Source organism: Strix aluco, chromosome 5, assembly GCF_031877795.1.
Source record: "Strix aluco isolate bStrAlu1 chromosome 5, bStrAlu1.hap1, whole genome shotgun sequence".
NCBI lineage: Eukaryota > Metazoa > Chordata > Aves > Strigiformes > Strigidae > Strix > Strix aluco.
The window spans coordinates 88,254,312-88,275,614 of record NC_133935.1 but is presented as its reverse complement, the minus strand read 5'-3'; the positions used below and the strand labels follow the sequence as shown (position 1 = coordinate 88,275,614).

The window sequence follows — 21,303 nt, the reverse complement described above, 5'->3', positions numbered from 1 at the left end:
TCTGGGGACACCCAGGGACACGTGGGATGGGGGACACTGGGGACACCCAGGACACGCCCAGAGCCCTCTCCAGGCCCGGGGGGCAGCAACGTCCCCAGGGAGGGGCGATGGGGCCGAGGGGATGGGGACAGGGCGACCCCCCGGGGTCCCATGGGGGGCTCAGCCCCACGGCAATGGCAGCGCAGGGAACCCCCTGGGCCCGCCCGGGACCCACAAGTAGTGGTGGGGCAGGGAGGTGGGACACTGCCCCCCCCCTCCATCTGTGGGGCTGAGCCCCCCATCTGTGGGGCTGGGGTGGTGCTGAGCCCCCACCTGGGAGCTGTGGGGCCGCAGGACCCCCCCCACCCCCCCACCCGGGGCAGTGGAGGGCCCCCCCCTCCCCTTCCAATTTTTTGGGTAAAACGGCAGCAATTCCGTCAGGAGCCCCCGCGCAGCCCGTGGGGTGGATGTAAACAGGTTTATTGAGCCACGTCCGCGCGTTTTATCTTGGACACTTGACTTAAGGGAGGGGGCGGAAAATGGGGAGTTTTGGGATGGTTTTTTGGATAATTATTATTATTTTTGTTGTTCTCCCCCGGCCTGGGCAGCACCAACCTCTGGCGAAGCGGCCAGAGAAGGATCCACGGTGCCGAGCGGGAAGGGGGACGGTTCCCTGGGCGAATGCGGGGTTCAAAAACCCGAAAAAAAACCCCAAAAATATTTAAAAAAAAAAAAAAATCATTATTAATCATCACGGAAAAAGAACAATTTCACGCCGCGGCGCGAGGCCCCGGGTTGGGTTTATTTATTTATTTTTTTTGGGTGGATTAAAGGCACTTTGAGCAACGCCCTCACTCGTGTTACCGGCCCTGATTAATTAACAGCTCCGATTAATTACCGGGCTCGTTAATGGGGGGGGGGGGAGCGTGGAACAGCCCCCGCAGCTGAACCCTGGGCTTGGATTTGCAAAGCTCGGTCTAAACTCAAGCATGACTCAGCGCCGGGTTTATTTTTCCTTTTGGCCCTATTGTTGTCTGGGTTGGGTTTTGGGTTTTTTTCTTGTTTTTTTGGTTAATTTTGAAAGACGGGGCTCAGCATCACCCCAAAAAAGGGAGGGGGAGAGGAGGGGGGGGCGTTACCGTCGCTCAGCTCGGCGGGAGACGCGGTTCTTCGCTTCACGTGGAACCAAAAATAATATAAAAATAAAACAGAAGTTGTTAAAACGATAAAACAATGTGTAAATCTAAAAAAAAAAAAAATAAAAATAATCACAAAGTGTCATAATAAGAGTTGGGTTTGGAACAGTCCCAGCCCTTTGGGAGAAGGAAGGAAAAAAATAATAATAAAGGACGGGAAGAGATTTTTTTTTTGTGTGTGTGTTGTTTCACCTCATCGCCTGAAATAACAGTCTCAGTAGCGAAAAAATGGGTCTTACGAGAATCCCAGAAACTGTAAAAAATAAATTATTTAAGAAAGGCCTTTTTTGGAGCCCTCAGAACTCGTCGTGTCGCACCAAGGCCTCGCCGAAGTCCGTGGCCTGGCTCCCCACGAACAGGTCGTACTTCTCCACGATCTCTCTCGGGTCAATTTGCCGTCCTGAGGGAAAAAATATCCATAAATTTGCCATTTTTTTTTTTTTTTTAAAATTTTTTTACCGTTTCACCACTCCTTTTCTCCCCCCAAATCCCCCCCCCCCCGCCCCTGGCCCCACCTTATCCTGTCGGATTCGTAGACGAGGTGTCGCGCCTCGGCCTCGGCGTGGTCGTAGTCCCGACGGGAGGATCCAATCTTTGGTTTCTTCTTTGTCCATTTTCCCGTCGCGATTTTTATCCCGAAATTCCACAAATTGTTCCCGTTCCGTTTTCACCCACTCGGGCTCGTCGGCGTCCCCGTCGTGGCTGTACAATGTCACCTGGAAGGGACGGGGACGGGCTCAACACCCTCCTTCACCCCACCACGGCCCCACAGAAGCTCCCCCATTGCCATCTTTACATTTTAACCTTTTTCCTTCATTTACCCTAAAAAAAATCTCAAGCGGTTTGGGAAGCCGGATGTATTTTGGAGTCGGGACACGTGTCTCCGCATCGAGTAAAAAAAATAAATAAATAATAATATAAAAAAGGGCAGCTGCTCGGTGTCCGCATGCCAAAGGAGGGGGCAGGGACGGGCAGCGGTAAAAAAAAAATTTAAAAAGTGGATTTTTGGCATTTTTACGTTATTCTTCAGGGTCTGGAAGTGGCTTTTCCCACCCAAACCCCCCAACATTTGGGGTTTGAGATTTCACCCAGCGAGGCCAGAGGAGGAGGGGGGGGAAGGTTTAAAGTTTAGGAAGAGAATTAAATGGCTGAAGGGGTGGGGGGGGGGCTGCAAAAAAAGCGGATTATTGGCTTTTTTTTTTTACGCAGAAAATTTATTCTTTGGGGTCTGGAAATGGCTTTTCCCACCCAAATCCCTCAACATTTGGGATTCAGGATTTAACCTGTCAAGGCCAGAGGAGGGTGCAGGGAAGGTTTAAAGTTTAGGAAGAGAAAGTGGGTGAACGGGGGTGGGGGCAGCATAAAAAAAGCGGATTTTTGGCTTTTTTTTTTTACGCAGAAAATTTATTCTTTGGAGTCTGGAAGTGGCTTTTCCACCCCAAATCCCCCAACATTTGGGGTTTGAGATTTAACCCAGCGAGGCCAGAGGAGGGTGCGGGGAAGGTTTAAAGTTTAGGAAGAGAATTAAATGGGGGGGGTGCAGCGTGTGCCGGCAGCTGCCGCCGCAGTAAAAAAAATTAAAAAAGCAGATTTTTGGCATTTTTACGCAGAAAAATTATTTTTCAGGGTCTGGAAGCGGTTTTTTCCCCACCCCAACCCCCCCCCAACATTTGGGATTCAGGATTAAAGTTCCGGAAGAGCAAAGGGGCGGGGCGGGGCCGCGCGTGCGGGCGCCTCACCGATGTACTCCTCCAGGTCGATGAAGCCGTCGCCGTTCTTGTCAATGTCCTCCATGGTCTCCTGCAAGGAGAAAACGGGGGTCAACCGCGCCCCGAGGTGTTTCCCCCCGCCTCGAGCGCGAGGATGCGACGTCTGGGCGTTAAAAATCCCCCAAACTGCTGATTTTTGGGGTCTCACCTGCACGACTATGTCTTTCATGTACTCGTACTCCTCGGGGTGCAGGAAGGCGGTGAACTCTTCCTTGGTGGCGGTCAAGTCTCCGTCCTTGTCGGCCATCTTGAAGCGGCGCTCGTCTCGCACCATCATTTGTTTGTAATTAAATCCGTCGTCGGGGTCGGGGTCGTCTGGGTGGGAGGAGAGAAGAGGCAGCGGCCCGGGTCAGCTCGGGCAGGGGGGGGCTGCCCCATGGTCACCTCCAACCCAACCTCAACCCAACTTCAAGTCAACCTCTTCAACCCAACCTCAAGCTCAACTGAACCTCTTCAGCACAACCTCAACCTTCTCAAGTTCAACCCAACCTCAACTCAACTTCAACCCAACCCCCCCAACCCAACCTCAACTTCAACCCAACCCCTCCCTCAAGCCAACTTCAACCCAATCCCCCTTCAACCCAACCCCCCTCAACCCAACTTCAACTCAATCCCCCCAACCCAACCTCCTCAACTTCAACCCAACCTCCTTCAACCCAACTTCAACTCAACCCCCCCAATCCAACCTCCTCAACTCAACTTCAACCCAATCCCCCCAACCCAACCTCAACCCAACTTCAACCCGACCCCCCTCAAAGTCTTCAGCCCAACCTCAACTTCAAAGAATCAAAGACCATTTTGGGTTGGAAGGGACCTTAAAGACCACCCAGTTCCAACCCCCGCCCCCAGGACACCTTCCACTAGCCCAGGTTGCAACTTCAACCTCAACCTCCCAACGCTTTGCCTCGGCAGCCTGAATTTTAGCTAGCGGCGGCCGTTGCCAGGAGGAAGAGGAGGAGGAGGAGGAGGAGGAGCTGCCAGCAGCCGCGGGACACCAGCATTCCCAGGGAAGATGCCCCCCGCCCACCCCCCCAGGAGACAGGGCTCAGGGTTTGGGTTTTTTTTTGGCCGGCACAGGGCCGGAGGCTCAGCCTAAGCTATTTCTGGAGGAGAATGTGTAAGGGGATATCGCTCCCCGCTGCCGGGGTGGCTTCAAAGCCAACGAAACATCCCCCAGCGCCCACCGCGGCGGGAATATCTGGGCACATGTGGCCCCTGGGTAGAGCTACGGCAACAGCTAGAGATAAGCTCCGGGATGCCGAAGGCAGTTTTGTTTGTCAGCCTATAGAAAAAAAAAAAATTAAAAAAAATATCGACGGAGGAGGCCGTAGGCGAATCTTTGCAGGGTGAAGTTAAGCCAGAGCCAGGCCTGGTCTAAAAAAAGGCTCCGTCCCTTCTCTGTTTACATCCAGGACAAAAGGCAGGGGATTAGGCAGCGCTGCACAAGCCCCGGTGCTAAATAGAAGATGGTAAGATTTTATTTTAAGTCGCTTCTAGGGCTTAATTAAACCTAAATGTCCCTGGTTTAGTCCCGAGGTGAAAGCTGGGCGAGAGCAAAGAAAAGCCTCGGGGTCGGTTGGACGCCCCAGCGCAGCGACTCGAGGGGAAAAAATGTCTTTAAATCCAGGGGATTCCGTCACTCGGGCGAGTGTTCAAAAAGGGTTAAACCCCCCCAAAACCGCTCTGAGTTTTAGAGGGTGGCTGGGGGGGGAGAGCGGGGGGAGCTGCTCGGGAGCGAAGGCGCCAGCTCGGGGGTTTAATTTGAATTTTAAGCTGGTTTCACAACCCACCTGTGGTGACAAGGGGAAAAAAAAAAGGGCCTTGTTATTATTATTATATTCTTATTTTTAAGGAGGTTTTAAAGGGAGTTTTACAAGTGAAAAAAATAAGAATATAATTCTTAAAAAATAAGAATAGAATAATATTTTATTTTTCAGGGGGGTTTAAAGGGAGTTTTACAAGTAAAAGAAGGGAGTTATTGTCATTATATTCTTATTTTCAAGGTTTTAAAGGGAGTTTTACAAGTTAAAAAATAAGAATAAAATAAGGAATATAATTCTTAAATAAAGAATATAATATAATTCTTAAAAATAAGAATATAATAACAAGTCTACTCTTATTTTCAAGGTTTTAAAGGGAGTCTTACAAGTAAAAAAAGGGCGTTATTATTATTATATTCTTGGTTTTAAGGAGGTTTTAAAGGGAGTTTTGCAAGTGAAAAAAATAAGATTAAAGAATATTCTTAAATAAAGAATATAATTCTTAAAAATAAGAATATAATAATAATTATATTCTTATTTTTGAGGTTTTAAAGGGAGTTTTACAAGTTAAAAAAATAAGAATAAAAGAATATAATTCTTAACTAAAGGATATAATTCTTTAAAATAAAGATAGAATAATAATTATATTCTTATTTTTAAGGAGGTTTTAAAGGGAGTTTTACAAGTAGAAAGGGCCTTGTTGTTGTTCCCATTTTATATTCCTATTTCTAAGGAGGCTTCAGGGGCCCTTTTACTCCCCGATGAAGCTCTCGGGTGTTTCTCACTCCACAGTTTTGCTTTTCCCTACAGAAAAGAGGATTTTGATGGGCAGGACGAGCCTTGAGCCCGGTCCTGGGCGCGACCCGGTGACTAACGCGGCGCTGGGAGGTTTCCTTGGTTTTTTTTTTTAAAACAAAACCCTCCACCAGCGTTTCGTTTTGATGACAAAATCCCGTTTTTTTGACAACGCTCAGTGGAGCGGCAAGCGCGGGCGGTGCCGCCGCTCCCACGTGCCGGGCGAGGGATGTTTTTAAACTCGGTTTAAGGGCTCGGCCGGGCTCTTGGCCGCGTCTCAAACTCTCCGGAGGAATTTCCAGCGGCGTTTCCAGCCGCGGAGGGGATGGAGGGGAAGGGGGGGAGGATCTGGTGTGAAGGACGAGACTATCGTGGCAGAAAGGAGCTGGGGAAAAGCAAAAAATCCCAAACAAACAAACAAAAAAAAGAGCATGGAGCCAGGGGTTTCCTCGTTAAGATTTTTTCTCATTAAGGTGTTGGGTTTAATATTCTACACCTGCGGGTCCTAAATCCCACCCCAGACCGAAAAAATGTGATAAACACCGCCCTAGGAGCCCTCCCAGGCTGGGTTTGAACGACAGATAGGCTAGGCTTTCTGGGGCTCCCAGTCATTACACTATTAATGGAAAAGAGAAGCTTAGTAAGGCCTGGCCTAGCCCTGAGGGTGACTGGGAAGCTTAGTAAGACCCAGCCTTGGGGGTCTCTGGGGGCTTGTTTCCCCAGACACTAGAACGGAAAGCTTCAGCTTTCCCTGAGCTTAAAGCCTGTCTTAAAAGACGCTGCAGCCTCACTTGAGCTTTAAGCCTGGCTTAAAAGATGCTGCAGCCTCGCTCGAGCTTTAAGCCTCTCTTAAAAGACACTGCAGCCTCACCCGAGTTTTAAGCCTCTCTTAAGAGACACTGCAGCCTCCCCCAAGCTTTAAGCCTCTCTTAAAACACACTGCAGCCTCGCTTGAGCTTCAAGCCTCTCTTAAGAGACACTGCAGCCTTGCCTGAGCTTTAAGCCTCTCTTAAGAGACACTGCAGCCTCGCTCAAGCTTTAAGACTCTTAAGAAGCACTGCAGCCTTGCCCGAGGTTTAAACCTCTCTTAAAAGACACTGCAGCCTCGCCCAAGCTTTAAGCCTCTCTTAAGAGACACAGCAGCGTTGCCCAAGCTTTAAGCCTCTCTTAAAAGACACTGCAGCCTTGCTTGAGCTTTAAGTCTCTCTTAAGAGACACTGCAGCCTTGCTCGAGCTTTAAGCCTCTCTTAAGAGACATGGCAGAGGTGCCCAAGCTTTAAGCCTCTCTTAAAAGACACTGCAGCCTTGCTCGAGCTTTAAGCCTCTCTTAAAAGTGCTGCAGCCTTCCCTGAGCTTTAAGCCTCTAAGAGACCTTGCAGCCTCACCCGAGCTTTAAGCCTCTCTTAAAAGAGGCCGTAAAACAGCCCGAGGGAAGATGGATGAGCCAGACCCAAGAGGCAACAGCCTCCATAGGTTCTGCGGGCGCATTTGACTATCTTTGGAAATATTTAGTAAATTAAACTTTATTTCATGCTTCCAGGCCGTAGCTCATCGTACCATAAACGTCTGCGTTCCAGCGGGCGGGAGGAACTGGCAGAGGAACTGGGATGTTTCCAACCTCTTAACCCCAGAAGAGCTTCTTCTTACCTCGCTGCGGGGGGGGTTTAAATCCCGAGGGGGCTGCTGAGCTGGTTTAGGTGCTACAAATCTACAAGCTCTGGGGTCTAAAGCCACTGCCAGGCCTAGGGGAGAAGCTGAGCCGTGCCCAGCGGGCTTTGGGAAGCGATTAAGCCTCTTGGCTAACGATCCCCAGGGATGTAGGAGGGGCGCAGACCCCCGGTCCCACCAGGGGCGAGTCGGCGTCTTTCTGCGGCGACAAAACGTCGCCGGCGGCTCGAAATTCCCCGGCTGGAAGGGCCAAACCATTCCTCACCCTGGGAAGCGCCTTTAATCCCGTTATCGCTCACGATTTGCAGTGACATTTCCACAATTAAGCGCATCAATAAAGCAGAGTCACCGAGCCACGTGGTCAAACTCCACCTTTGGGGTGGGTTGCTTGGGGGGTTTTTCCATATTTGGGGTTTTTTCCCCATATTTGGGCGTTCTTTCCCCATATTGTTTTTTTTCCCCCATATTTGGGTTTTTTTCCCCATATTTGTTTTTTTTTTTTCCCCCATATTTGGGGTTTTTTTCCCCATATTTGGGGGGTTCTTTCCCCATATTTGTTTTTTTTTCCCATATTTGAGGGGTTCTTTCCCCATATTGTTTTTTTTCCCCCATATTTGGGGGTTCTTTCCCCATATTTGGGGGGTTCTTTCCCCATATTGTTTTTTTCCCCCCCATATTTGGGATGGGTTTTTTTCCCCCCCTATATTTGGCGTGGTGTTTTCCCCCATATTTGGGGTGGGGTTTTCCCCCATATTTGGGGCTTTTCTTTCCACATTTGGGGGTGTTTTTTCCCCCTACTTGTTTTTCCCCCCCCCCCCCCCATTTGTTTGGGGTTTTTTTGCCCCCATTGCGGTGGGTTTTTCCCCCCATTTGGGGTAGTTTTTTCCACTTTTGGGGGTGTTTTTTTCCACATTTTTCCCCTTAGCTTGCCCTTCACCAACGCCATCAAGAGGTAAATTCAGAGATTCTGAATGTTTTTGTTTGTGTTTTTTTTTTTTTTTTAAAAATCTGAGGCTTTGGGGACGAACCGAGCGCCGCCGCTCTGCGTTATTGCCGCGAGCCCACCACCAGCGGGGACACCTCGCCCCTTACCGAGGTAAGTGCCATATGTCACGTTTCTGTACTCATCCCAGGAGATAAATCCATCTTGGTTCATGTCAAACTCCTGCCACTGGCGTTCGACACTGTCATACACGTATTTCTTCTGGGCCTTCTTAATCCAGGCTTTCAGCTCCCCCTCCGTCACAAACCCATCCTTATCCGTGTCTATCTTACCTACAATCACTCTACAAAAACAAAACAGCAAGTTTCAAGCGCCGGCTCCGCCAAGTTTTTATCCCAAGAGTAGAGACCTACCTAAAATGTAGCCGTAGGTGGCATTTTTATATTCCTCCCAAGAAATGAGGCCGTCCTCATTGAGGTCGTGCCCTTTCCACTGCCGCTCTACATCCTCGTATATCCAGCGCTTTTGTGCAAACTTAATCCAGTCTTTCAGCTCTTCCACTGTTACAAACCCGTCTTTGTCTTCATCTATTTTACTTACAATCTTTCTGTAGAAAATGCAGAAAAATCCAGCAAAAAGTTAAAGGAAACAAGGCTTTCGTTTGCCCCGGGTAGAGCGGGGACGCCGGAGTGAGCAAGTCGAGGGGTTTTGTTTCCGCGTGCCGGCGGTTTGATGGCTTCTCCTTAAAACCAACGTAGGGCTTAGGCGCCGAAAACACCGATTTGCTCACTCTCAGGCCACGCAGGTTTTGTATCCTTCAGGAATTAGGCGGGGAAAGCATTTTGGTCTCAGATCTCGGGAAACGCCCAGCCGCGTGCCTCGCCGGCGGGCGGTTAAGCACGTACTTACGTTAAAGGCCTCGATGGGATGCCAAGACCCAGCTTTGGGCTCGTTCGCGGGCCTAAGCTCAGCCCAACAGAGAAAAGAAAAAACCCTTGCGGGGCAGCGCCAAGAAGCCGCCGCGGGGTCCCACCCGGTTCGAGAGGGGGAAACCGGAGCCGCAGGGTCCAGGCGCGAGGCCGCGGGCGCTGGGTTTATTTTTAGCGGCAGCTGCGAGGCGAAGGCGGCGGGAGGAATGCGGGGAGCCACCGGCAGACGCACGCGAGCCTCGGCCTGGGCGGGGGCGAGCTGGGCTAGTTAATCCTCACGGTTTACTCCTAGGAGTAGCCGGGGTGTTGGCAGGAGGCGCGGTGCTGGGAAGGGTCAGTTTGGGGCTCCCCCCTCCCCGGCCATCAACCACAATTTTTTTTTTTTTTTTCCTCCTTTTAATGGGAAAATTCCACGTGAACCCAGTTCCGTTAAACTCAATTAATCCATAAGGGGTTTTTCAAACCGGTGGTTGAGGTTTTAAATCCCCACCAGCCCGTTAATTCTGAGATTATCAGGGTGAACCATCAAGTGCAAATGCGGCCCCGTCAGATGGGGGGAGGGGGGGATGCCGGAGCCCGCCCTGCGCTTCGCTCCCGGCTCCTGCTGGTCCCTCATTGCTTTTAAAAGAGCAGAGTCACGATTTCCTCCGTGGCACGAAGCGAGAGGTTGGACAGATATTTGGGATAAGACTGGCAAAAAATATTTGCTTTCCTAAAGCTCCTGCTTTCCTAAAGCTCCGCTTTCCTAAAGCTCCTGCTTTCCTAAAGCTCCTGCTTTCCTAAAGCTCCTGCTTTCCTAAAACTTTGTCTTCCCAAAACTTTGCTCTCCCAAAAGCAAGAGGCTGAATCGATATTTGGGATAAGACTGGTAAACACCCATTTCCTTTACTCCTAGAAGAGCCTTTGCGCTCGCGGCGGCCCGCCGGGGTCATTTTACAGCCCCGGTTTGAGTCTCTATTTCAGGGAAACAATTCCAAGTGACCTATTTCGAGAGCAGGCCGGGAGCACCAGCAGCGAGCGGGCGCCGTGCTCCAGGCCGGGGTTAAAAGCTCCTGAAGGGTTAAACCGAGGACAAAATGTCAAGGATTGGGCTGGTTGGTGACTCCAGAGGCCGGATCCCATCGGTTATAAAATCTGAACCATCCCGGCCTAATTCAGGAGGTTTTTGTGACACCAAAGCAAGAAGTGACGGAGCAAGAGGCCGAGCGACAGGATTCGGGCAGCGGCAGATTTGGGACGAAACCACTTTTCAGCTGGCCAAGGGCAACGAGAACGTGGCCACCGCAATCGGCTTTGGGTGGTCGCCCTGGTGAGGAGACAGCAGGGGAAAAATAAAAATACAGCGAACGAAGAATCGGAGCCTGTGCGGGAGAGACTTTTCTAGGAAAGGTTTCTAGGTGGGGCAGCAGTTCAGGGGTTTAATTAGGAAAGAGCTTCCCCGTTTAATTGCGTTAAGGGAAAGTTAAACTGTCCCCACCTGGAGCGAGCTCAGCGCCGCGGGGGACACTTAGGCAGCTCCTAAACCTCTGCCTACAGCTGGCTCAGGGCTTAGTGTCGAAACCAGATGCTCGCAGGCTGGTTTCCCAGGGCAGAAACCACAAAAAAACCCCCATGAGTTTTCATTTAAAAAAAAAAAAAAAAAAAAAAAAGGCACTTTTGCCACAGCGCGTGGGGAGGGGGCGGCAGGGGCACCAGATGTTGGTCGGCAGCTGGAGCCGCTTCGCCTTCCCGCTCCCTACGGAAGCCAGGGGGATCCTGTTTGCTCGGCACCGTTGCCAGGAAACTGGCCGAGCGTTGCCCAAATTCAGCAGCTTTTAAATAAATAAATAAAATAAATAAATAAATAAGGGAGAGCACGGGAGCGAAATCCTGGCGACTCCAAGAAACGAGGAGGGGGGGGTGAGAAGAGGCGTGCGGAAATCCAGCCAGGAAGGACCAAGATTCCAGAAAACTGGATCCTTTCGACAGCCATTAAAGAAAAAAAAAAAAAAAAATTATTTACATGATTATACATTTGTAATAAGTTTATCAAACTAGTTCAGGCTGGGGAAAGTGTGATGAATTCGCCTCTGACTAAGAAAAAAAAAAAAAAACAAAATTGGTTTATGTCAAGGGCAAGAGCAGTTTGGAACTCGTTAAAACATCCGAGTGGAAAGTCTTACCCCAGCCCCGGCGCCTCTGCCAGCTTTTTCCAGCAGATAACTCAGCAGAACAATGAAATTAAAAACCCGGAGCCATGACAAAGCCGGCGGGGGCAGGAAAACAGCGCAGGGGGAGGCTCGCGCCGGCGCGGTCCTGCCCTCCGCAGCTGCACGTTTGCGGTCGCTCCTGCTTCAGGGGAAAAAAAAAATTGAAAAGTTTTAAAAGAGTAAAAAAATTTTTAAAAGAAAATTTTAAAAATTTTTAAAAATTAAAGAAAAAAAGTCAAGAGATTCTCTCTGAATTATTTCCCTCGCTTAAAACCCACCCGGGCTCGGCTTAATTTTGCTGTTTGCTGCGATGGATCCAAACATCCCAGAAGGTGGATTTTTGCAGTTTCAATAGTCCCCGGGGACAAAAAAATAATAAAATCCCCAAACGCCCACTTTCCAGCAGGCGCAGCGGTGTCTTTGCCTGCATAGAGGGTAAATTGGCCGGAGGGTCCGTACGGACCCCGCAAAGGCCGGTGCTGGAAGTGTGGCTGCGTCTGTCTGGTTCTGCCTCGCGCGGTTGAGGTTTCCCTGCTCGTCAGGAAGCTTCATCCCCCCCCCCCAAAAAAAAAAATCCCGCCGCCACCTCCCCGTCATCCTCAGTGTGGGCAAGTGCTGCTGCTGCACCGGCACTGAGCCCACGAGCGAAGCCCACGCAGGCTGCTTTCCCCCCCAAAAAAACCCTAAAGCTGAAGATTTAACAATCAGTTTGGAGCGGGAGAAGTCAAGTCCTTCAGCCCGATGTGTTAAGAAAGGGCCTAAGGGCAAGGCCCAGCTCAGCGGGGAGGTGCCGGGCGGGAGTGTGACCCTTAAGACTCTCCAAAAATGTCTCGTCGGGGCTGAACCTCGGAAGGTTTAAGCCTGTTCTAAGCCCGACGTGAACAACTGCGCTGGCAGCTGCTGCCGCCGCGCGCACAAAGGCCCGGGCTGGAGCCCAGGAGCCGGGCTTGCCAAAGCCAGTCTCTGATAAACCCCCCCCTTCAGCTCTGCCGGTGGCAGGAGGGTGAAGCAGGAGGTAATTTTTTAAGAAACGCTCTGTTTTCACTAACCAGCTGCTTCTCGTGGCAGGAACACGCCAGGAATCCCCCAGGGCCTGGGACTCCAGCGGTAACCGGAGACCGGCAGGGTCTGAGCACGGTAAAACCGCTTCTTTGGAGGGAAATTCTGTAGTTTTGGGGAGTGTTTGGTGAGCAGGAGCAAGAGCGAGGGGTCGGAAGAGCTGAAGGTGACCTCGCAGGCCCAGAGGAGAAGCGCACCCGCGCCGCGTCCCCGCCGTCAGTCGCTAAACTTCAGCTGCCGCCGCCTTAAAAATGGCGTTTCAAAGGGTCTAGTTGAGACTAAACCGGCCACTTGAGCGGGGAGAGAAGGTCTGTGAAGGCCGGGGGGGACTTTTACAGCCAGAACAATCCACTGTGGCTTCGTTCCCTCTCAATTTGGGTTGGTTTTGGTTTTTTTTTTTCCTTACCCGAGTCTCTCCTTGCTCTCCTCTGGCGTGAGCTGATCGAAGGTTTTGGCCTCATCGGCGCCAAGAAAAGCGTCGTGGTCGTAGTCGAAGTTCTGGGCGTCGTCGTGGACCTTGTCGCTGAGCTGGGGGTCGTGGTGGACCCGGTCTTTCTTCTCGGTGGGTTTGCTGGAGATGCAGAGCATGGAGAGAGACAGGCACAGGAGGAGCTGAGGGACGCTCATGGTGGGTCGCAGGCACCTAGGGGACAGCGAGACGAGGCGGGGGTCAGGAGCCAGAGCTGGCACTGGGATGGGGAGAGGGTGAGTGCGCCCGCGCCGCCAGAACCAGGAACCTGCCCGGACCATGCGGCCAAAAGAAATTATTTGCCCGGACTACACGGCCCAGAGAATGAATTTGCCTGGGCTATGCCACAAAGAAAATGAATTTGCCCAGGCTACGCGGCCAAAAGGAAGAATTTACCCAGGCTACACGGTCAAGTGATGAATTTGCCCGGACTGTGCCACCAGGAGAATGAATTTGCTTGGACTACACGGCCAAAAGAACTAATCTGCCTGGACTACATGGCCAAGAGAATGAATTCGCCTGGGCTATGCCACCAAGAAAAGGAATTCGCCCGGACCACGTGGCCAAAATGACAAGTTTGCCTGGACTTTGTAGCCAAAAAGAAAGAATTTGCCCAATTAGGCGGCCAAGAGAATGAATTTGCCTGGGCTATGCCACCAAAATTATAAATTTTCCCAGAGTCCGTGGCCAGAAGAAGGAATTTGCCCAGACTACGCGGCCAAGAGAATGAATTTGCCAGGACTACACCACCAAAAGAAAGAATCCGCCTGGACTAGGTGGCCAAAACAATGAATTTGCCCAGATCACGTGGCCAAAATGACAAATTTGCCTGGACTTCATGGCCAAAAGAAAGAATTTGCCCAGATTACGTGGCCAAGAGAATGAATTTGCCTGGACCACGTGGTCAAAACAACAAATTTGCCCGGGCTACAGGGCCAAGAGAATGAATTTGCCTGGACCGCACAGCCAAAACGACAAGTTTGCCCGGACCATGTGGCCAGAAGAAAGAATTTGCCCAGACTACGCGGCCAAGAGAAAGAATTCACCTGAACTATGCGGCCAAGAGAATGAATTTGCCAGGACTACACCACCAAAAGAAAGAATCTGCCCAGACTAGGTGGCCAAAACAATGAATTTGCCTGGGCTACGTGGCCAAAATGACAAATTTGCCAGGACTTTGTGGCCAAAAGAAAGAATTTGCCCAATTTACGTGGCCAAGAGAATGAATTCGCCCGGACCACGCAGTCAAAGTGACAAATTTGCCTGGACTACACCACCAAAACGATGAATCTGCCCTGACCACACCATAGAGAAAATGAATTTGCCCAGATTACGCGGCCAAGAGAATGAATTTGCCCAGACTATGAGGCCAAGAGAATGAGTTTGCCCGGACTACGCGGCCAAGAGAATCCGCCAGGACTAGCTGGCCAAAACAACGACTATGCCCGGACTACACAGCCAAACCAATCTCCGAGCCCTACGGCACTTGCAGAAACTCCTTCCCGCGGCCTTGGCGCAGCTCCGCAGCCGCAGCCCCCTCGCGCGAGCCCCGGGCCAGCCCCTCGGCACAACCCGGAGCGACAACTGCGGCCGTTGGGAGCTGGCCGGCGCGGCCAGGAATGCGAAGGATGCGCGGCAAACACGCGCGGCGGCTCGCCAGCCGCCCTCAGCTCTCACGTCCTCCTGGCCAACCCCCTCCCAAAAAAAAACTCTCCAAAAAAGAAAACAACAACAAAAAAAACCCCTATTTCCCAGCGAGGTATCTTGTTTCCAGACACTCCTCCAGCGCCTCCGATACCCTGAGGGATGGAAGCCTCGCTGCTCGCACCTATTTCACCGTTAATTTAAGCCCCACCGGGCTCCCTACGCCCATCTGGAACCAAATTCCCGGTGCCAGGCGGGTGACAAGATGCCCACGAGGACAGAAACACTCAGGACGTGGCGATTTATGGCAACACTCGCACGTGTTTGGGGAGAAAACGGCGGATAAAGACACACGATGGGGTATTCCCCATCCTTAGGGCTTTCATCTTAATTGAAATCAAACTGCTAATGAACACATTCGTGCCCCAGCGGGGTCGAGGCGCCTTACTCCCTCCACGCAGGCAGAACTGCACTTATAAACCTGAAAAGGTTTATTAAAAAAAAAAAAAAAAAAATTCACTTTTTTTCCCTGCAGAAACCAGAAATAAGAGAGCGCGGCTAAAAACACTTGTAGAGGTAAGAAAGAAGCAGGAGGGGGGGGGGGAAAAACCCAACTTCTTGTAGAAGAAAACACCTGCCTGAAGCATCACTCAGGACTTGGTGAGGTCAAGGGATTTTTATTTTTTTATTTAAAATCAACCACTCAACCCATATTTGCCCAAAATGATGCAGGCAGCAGGGCAAGGAATCCACTAACCCCCCCCCAAAGGATTTATCCACGTTTATTCGTGCCCTGCAGCGACCAGAGCGGGTGTTGGGGGTCACCCACCCCCTAAAATAAAAGCTCCCATGCAGACGGGGGGGGTTGTTTGATCTTTAACATCACCGTAACGTGCTGGTTTGAAGCCACAATCACGCCCAGAAGACACAAAAAGGGATGAAAACAGGTCACAGGCACACACAGAAATAGTGAAAACCGGGGTGAAAAACCCAAGGCAGGTTATGACGGCGACTGGGCAGGATGGGGGGGAGGAAAAAAGTCAAAAATAGATTAATTTAGCTGGGAACTGTGCGGTCAACTCTGGTCTGGTAAAGGGGAAACAAATAATGATGGCTCAGGGCTTTTGGCTGTTAATTAGCCCAAATTAAGGGAAGTTTGGGCGTAGTTTTGCTGAAGGAGGAAGGCGGGTGCGTGCTAGAGTGTCCGGAAGGAGGGAAAAAGCTGAAAAAAACAGCAGTTTTCCTCAACTTGCAGGTTATTTCTGCACCGCCTTCACGTCGGCCCCTGGGAGGATCCGGGTTTTGAGCCCGGCCTAGAGGCAGGACCCCGCAAAGCTCAGCCGCCACGTCTCACAGTGGGAACTGAGGTGACACCACGATAAAAATATCTGAGTTTTGATTAAAACTGACATCGTGGGAAGTATAAAAAATGCTCCTTTGTGGCTTTTCTGGTGGGAAGGATACCTGGGGACTCTCTGTGGGATTTAATCCCTTCTCGAGACCACGAGCTTGGCCGGCACGGGGAAGAGGGGGGGTGTGGAAAAGCCGCATCCTCACGGGGACAGGAGGATTGGGGAAGGAACCGGGATGAAAAGCGACGCCCGCGCGGCCGTTTGCCATCTAAGCTCGATCCGGGTGAAAAATCCTCAACCCCCGGCCAGCTCTGATGCAACCGAGCGCGGCCGTGACCTCAGCGAGAGGGGGGAGGACACGGTTTAAGAGGAGCTCTACGTTTGTATTTACACAGAGTACCAAGATTCTTGCTCGCTTTGAGCACGTCCCAGCGCCGAGGACCTGCCCAACACAGACCAAACCCTCGCTAATCCTAGGAGCGGGCTGGACTAAAGCACGGGGTGACCTGGAGTCGGGGTAAATACCATGATTTTATCTACAACGTCCAAACAAAGTGGCCGCGAGCCAGTTGGAGGTGATTAAAAAGGGCCAATCTGACCTCAAACACGTCTCTTGGCATCACGCCGGGTGCCAGGGAGGCGCTGAGCCTCACCTCTGCGAGAAAAGATGCTGCTCTAGTGCTCGGTGGGACAAAAAAACCCCATAAACTAATCATTATTTGTAAATAATTAATCAAAGTAACGGCTTCTCCTGACCAACTGCTGCTCTACGAAGAGGATTGACCCCCAAATTTTCCTCAGGGCTCACAGTTTGGGGAAAAAGGCGGCTTCGAGCTCGATTACGTGCACCCCAATTCCCTCCCCAGCTAGTTAAACAAACCACAAACCGCGACGGGAAGGGACGTCTTCTCCTGAATAAAAGGGTCTCAGCGGTGAACCGCGGGGAAGTCAGAAGCAGCAATTAGCGGTGGGGATTGGGGCAATATTCCCTCAAAATGGGGTCTGCCGAAACCTCGCTGGGGGAGGAAGGCGGGACTCGGGTTGGTTTTGTGGCTGTATCGATGGAGGAAGCTGGGATTATGTGCTGAGCTTGGTTTTGTGGTGATCCTGAGAGCAAATTGAGAGGAGAAACCCCCTCGGAAGGGCATTGCTCACAGTCTCACTGGGAAAAAACCCCCGATGGACAACATAATTTGGGAATTAAGTCTCTTATTTTGGCTTTTAAGGGGTTTAATCCCATTCCCCAGCAGTCTTGGGCTGCAGGTAAACCTGGTCTTGGTGGAAGAGCAGCGGGTTTTCACGTGACACCAAGGGTGACGGTGACAAGGAGCGGCCGAGGACAAGAGGCCATGATGCCAAAAGGCAAGAGGGCACGAGCGGGCAGGCGACGGAGGCCGCCGCCGAGCAGCGGGGAGGGTTCGGGTTCATTAACGAGGCCCTTCCGATAAATGAATCACCAGCCGGCTGGGTAATTAGTGGATGGAGGGTTCTGCACCCTGAACGGGAGCTAAACCAAGTTAACGGGTGAGAAAGAAGCGATTTATGCCCCCCCTGAATAAAACCCACCGTTCACTGATAGAGGAGCACAAAGTTTGGGGGTTTTGGGGTGAGTTCAGAGGCAAAGGGAGTTGGGGTGACACCTCCTCACCCCTGGTCTCCTCGCAGCCAGCACCAGTGACCCCTGTTATCCCGGTGCAGGATGAGGCCCGGGCCTGACCCCAGCCCAGGCCGGGGGAGCCTGACAAGGAGGGGGGGCGGGGGAACCGGGTACCGGTGTCCCCCCACCCTGGGGGGTGCGGTGTGAGGACGGGGGGCTCCTTCCCCCGCGGGTAAATCAGCAGCCGAGCCCCTCGCTGCTGCGGGGAGCCCCAACCTGCACAAAGCGTGCGGGGGGGGGAGCAACCGGCTTCCCCCCCCAACCGGGGCCGTTACACCGGTGCCGCCGCGACCTCACCGCGCACCCCCAGGCCTCGCCCAGGCGAAAGGGACCGACCGGGGGGGACACGGTGAGGCCGGGGGGGACGCAGCGAGGCCGGGGGGTGTCGTTCCCCCCTCCGGGTTGTCACGGCGACCAGGCCCAGCCCGGCCGGTGCCACGTTACCGCTCGCCCATAACGGGCCGCCAGAGCGGGGCCGGTCGCTGCCCGCTCCCAGTGGCCGCCCCCACCGCCCCCGGCCGGGCCCAGGGGCCCCTCCCGCCCCGCCGGGCCCGTCCCGTCCCTCCCCGTTACCGGGAGCTGCTGCCGCCGCCGCTCGCCTCAACCGCTCCGCCGACCGGAAGTAGGCGCCGCGCCACGCCGCACGGCCCCCCGCGCTCTCTCCCCGCCGGCCAATCAGAAGGCGGCTCCTCCTCCCCCGAAGTTACTCTCGGCTCTTTGATTGGTTGTCAGCGCTGTCCGTCCGCCCTTCCGCCCGCCTCCCCGCCTCCGCCCACCTCCCCGCCTCTTCTTCCTGCCCGCCCCCTCCGCCCGATGCAGCCCCGCCCCTTCCCCGCCGGCGACGCGGGCTCTGATTGGCTGGAAAGCGCCACGTCCTCACGCGCGCGCCGGGCGGTGGCCCCGCCTCCCCGGGCGCCTCGTTGTGGGGGCGCGCGCGGGGAAGGGGCGGGGCTGGTGGGGCGGTCACGTGCGCGTGGGCCGCGGCGGGAAAGGGCGGGAAAAGGGAGGCGATGGTAGAGGGTGAGGCGCCATTTTGGGGGGGGGGGGGGGCACCCAGCGCTTCCCCGGCCATCCCGGCGGGCAGGGCCGGGCTGGGGGGGCTCTGCGGGACCTGCCCCTTCCTCAGCAGTGGGGACACCGTGGGTTTAGAGTGGCGTCTCCTCACGAAATGCCCCTGAGCGAGGAGAGGTCTCCCCTCAGGGCAGCACCGTCCCACTGCACAGAGCCCTGCGGGGCACCCGCTGTGGTGGTAGAATTGTGGAGGTTTTTAAGCAGGGGCTGCTCGATGGGCCGGGTTGTCCTCCCACATATCTAAATCATGGAATCATTTAAGTTGGAAAAGGCCCTTAGGATCATCGAGTCCAACCGTTCCCCAAAAAGCAGATCCGTGCCCGGCATGCAATGAACCAATCTTCACCGAACCCCAGAACCATCCGGGTTGGAAAAGCCCTTGAAGCTCCTCCAGCCCAACCATGAACCTCACACTGACCGTTCCCAACTCCACCAGATCCCTTCACACGCTGAGGAGAGATACTGTCATTTATTCAGGCCTGGGCGCTCAGTGGAGTTTTGTACAAATCAATTACCCCAACAGCACGTTTTATATACACAAAAGTATATACACAAAAATCAGAACTTAGCGCTTTTCCGTAACACACCTACTAACTACTGACTGGTTACTGGTTATCACACAATTCTAACAGGCCTTACCTAATGCTTCTGATACTGCGCACGCTCAGGGGAAGGGTCTTAACCTGGGCAGGGGCCTTTTTGACCTGGGGGTGTGGTTTTTAGTATTAAAATGAAGCAGTTCACTTTAAGGACACCCCAAAGTTGGTTTCATTGCCAAGTTCATTGATTGATTAATCACTTTGTCAAGTTGTCAAATAACTTGTTCTCAACACAATTCTATACGTTGTCTTTATGGTCCAGAATCCCAGAACCATCTCGGTTGGAAAAGCCCTTGAAGCTCCTCCAGCCCAACCATGAACCTCACCCTGACCGTTCCCAACTCCACCAGATCCCTCAGCGCTGGGTCAACCCGACTCTTCAACCCCTCCAGGGATGGGGACTCCCCCCCTGCCCTGGGCAGCCCATTCCAACGCCCAACAACCCCTTCTGCAAAGAAATCCTTCCTAAGAGCCAGTCTGACCCTGCCCTGGCGCAGCTTGAGGCCATTCCCTCTTGGCCTGCCGCTGGTTCCTTGGCTCAAGAGACTCATCCCCCCTCTCTGCACCCTCCTTTCAGGCAGTTGCAGAGGGCCATGAGGTCTCCCCTCAGCCTCCTCTTCTCCACACTAAACCCCCCCAGTTCCCTCAGCCGCTCCTCACAGCACTTGTTCCCCAAACCCTTCGCTGACGTCCCTGCCCCTCCCTGGCCGTGCTCCAGCACCTCCGTTCTCGCCGTGCAGATCCGTGCCGCGCTGCCAGACGTGCCCCGAGCGAACGCGTCGTGACCGCACCGATCCAAAAATAACCCCGAGGCGCGCGGGGATCCTATGCCGGTAAAGTCGACGGTAAGTTTTATAAATATCTTTCAATTTGGGCTTGAAAACGCTGCGTGGCATTGTAATGACTTCGGTTTAAACTCACCGCTCGGGAACGAGATGTGACCCCATCGGGAGGGAATGTCTCGTACAACCCAAATCCCGTTTTTCTGGCTCACCCCCCGGCAGCATCACGTTGCTATTTAATTTCCCAGCGCCTCAGCGGACCGTGACGCGTCAGCCCGTCGATAGAGCGCGGCCAAATACCGGCGGGGCTGTCAGAGAGTGACTTCACCGCCTTGGCTGCGATCCCTCCGATGAGATGTGCGCGGCCACATCTGTGCTGGCCGTCTAGACTCCCCCTTCGAGTCACTGGAAAGAAATAGGCACTTTCCAGGGCAATGATTCATCTCATCCTAAAGTAAATGCCTAAATTAGGTCAGATGGATTGTACCCTCGGAGCGTGTTTCTCTCCAGCCCTCCGCGGCAGATGTTCACACCAGATATTTACAGTACGCTGAGATAATTCCCACCCTCGGTGTCACCGTAAACAATTTGAAAAGCTGCTCCGGCCAGCTGACATTTAAAAACTCGTCCCAACTCTTAAGTCACGAACAGAAAAAAACTTAACGCGAAAGTTCCTTGAAAAACCAACGCTTTGTCTTCCTTTTGTTTTGTTTTTTTTTTTATCTCTGACAATCGACAAGATCTCGAGAAGATAATCGCGCGTGTGAGGCCACAGGCCCGTCTCGAATGCGGATTGTGGTGGGTGGAGCTGCTCTGATATGAGGAGATTGTGAACAGAGTTTAAAATCGGGAGGTGTATTTATTTATTTTTAATAAAAGGTGGCTGGGGGGGGGGTTCCTCATGTTTTTTAAACTTTAATATTTGTGTTCTCAAGATTTTCTTCACACCCAGGAGCACTAGAAGCTTTTTTTTTTTATTTTTTCCCTTACAAGGAATCATAGACTACCTCAGGTTGGAAGGGACCCATAAGGATCACCGAGTCCACACTCTTATAAAACATGATTTAAGGGCTTGGAGGAAAACTGGGAGCAGCCCAATTTCCCATCTGGGCTTCCCTCAACGACCGCCCGGCTCCCCGGAGCGAAGGCTGAGGAAGGGGCCACCCCCCGGCACCGGGACCTGCCCCAGGGGCCTGGCAGGGAAGGATCCGGCCATCGATGGGTCCCACGCGTGGAGCTCCAGGCCATGGCGTGACCCAGGCCAAGGTTCGGGAGACACCAGAGCCAGGGAGGCGTCGCTGGCCGCCTCACGAAACCAGGGGGCTCAAACCGAGCGGAGTTGGGCCGGTGACTCAGCTCAGCCTCTGGCCCAGATTTCTGACTCTATTTAAATCGACGTCGATCCCGCGATGGCCGCAGCCAGCAGGACTGAGCGGGAATTT

The 21,303-nt window shown here is 52.8% G+C and overlaps 1 protein-coding gene across 1 annotated transcript; it reads right to left on the bottom strand.

Moving 5' to 3' along the window:
- Positions 1 to 416: 416 nt before the first annotated feature.
- Positions 417 to 20,103, bottom strand: CALU (calumenin). Its single transcript, XM_074828150.1, is given in 9 exon segments — positions 417 to 1,557; positions 1,560 to 1,580; positions 1,695 to 1,749; positions 1,751 to 1,891; positions 2,910 to 2,975; positions 3,093 to 3,259; positions 8,260 to 8,453; positions 12,694 to 12,930; positions 20,001 to 20,103. Coding segments are annotated over 9 exon segments (1,053 nt in total). The 5' UTR covers positions 20,087 to 20,103; the 3' UTR covers positions 417 to 1,471.
- Between the last annotated feature and the right edge of the window lie 1,200 nt (positions 20,104 to 21,303).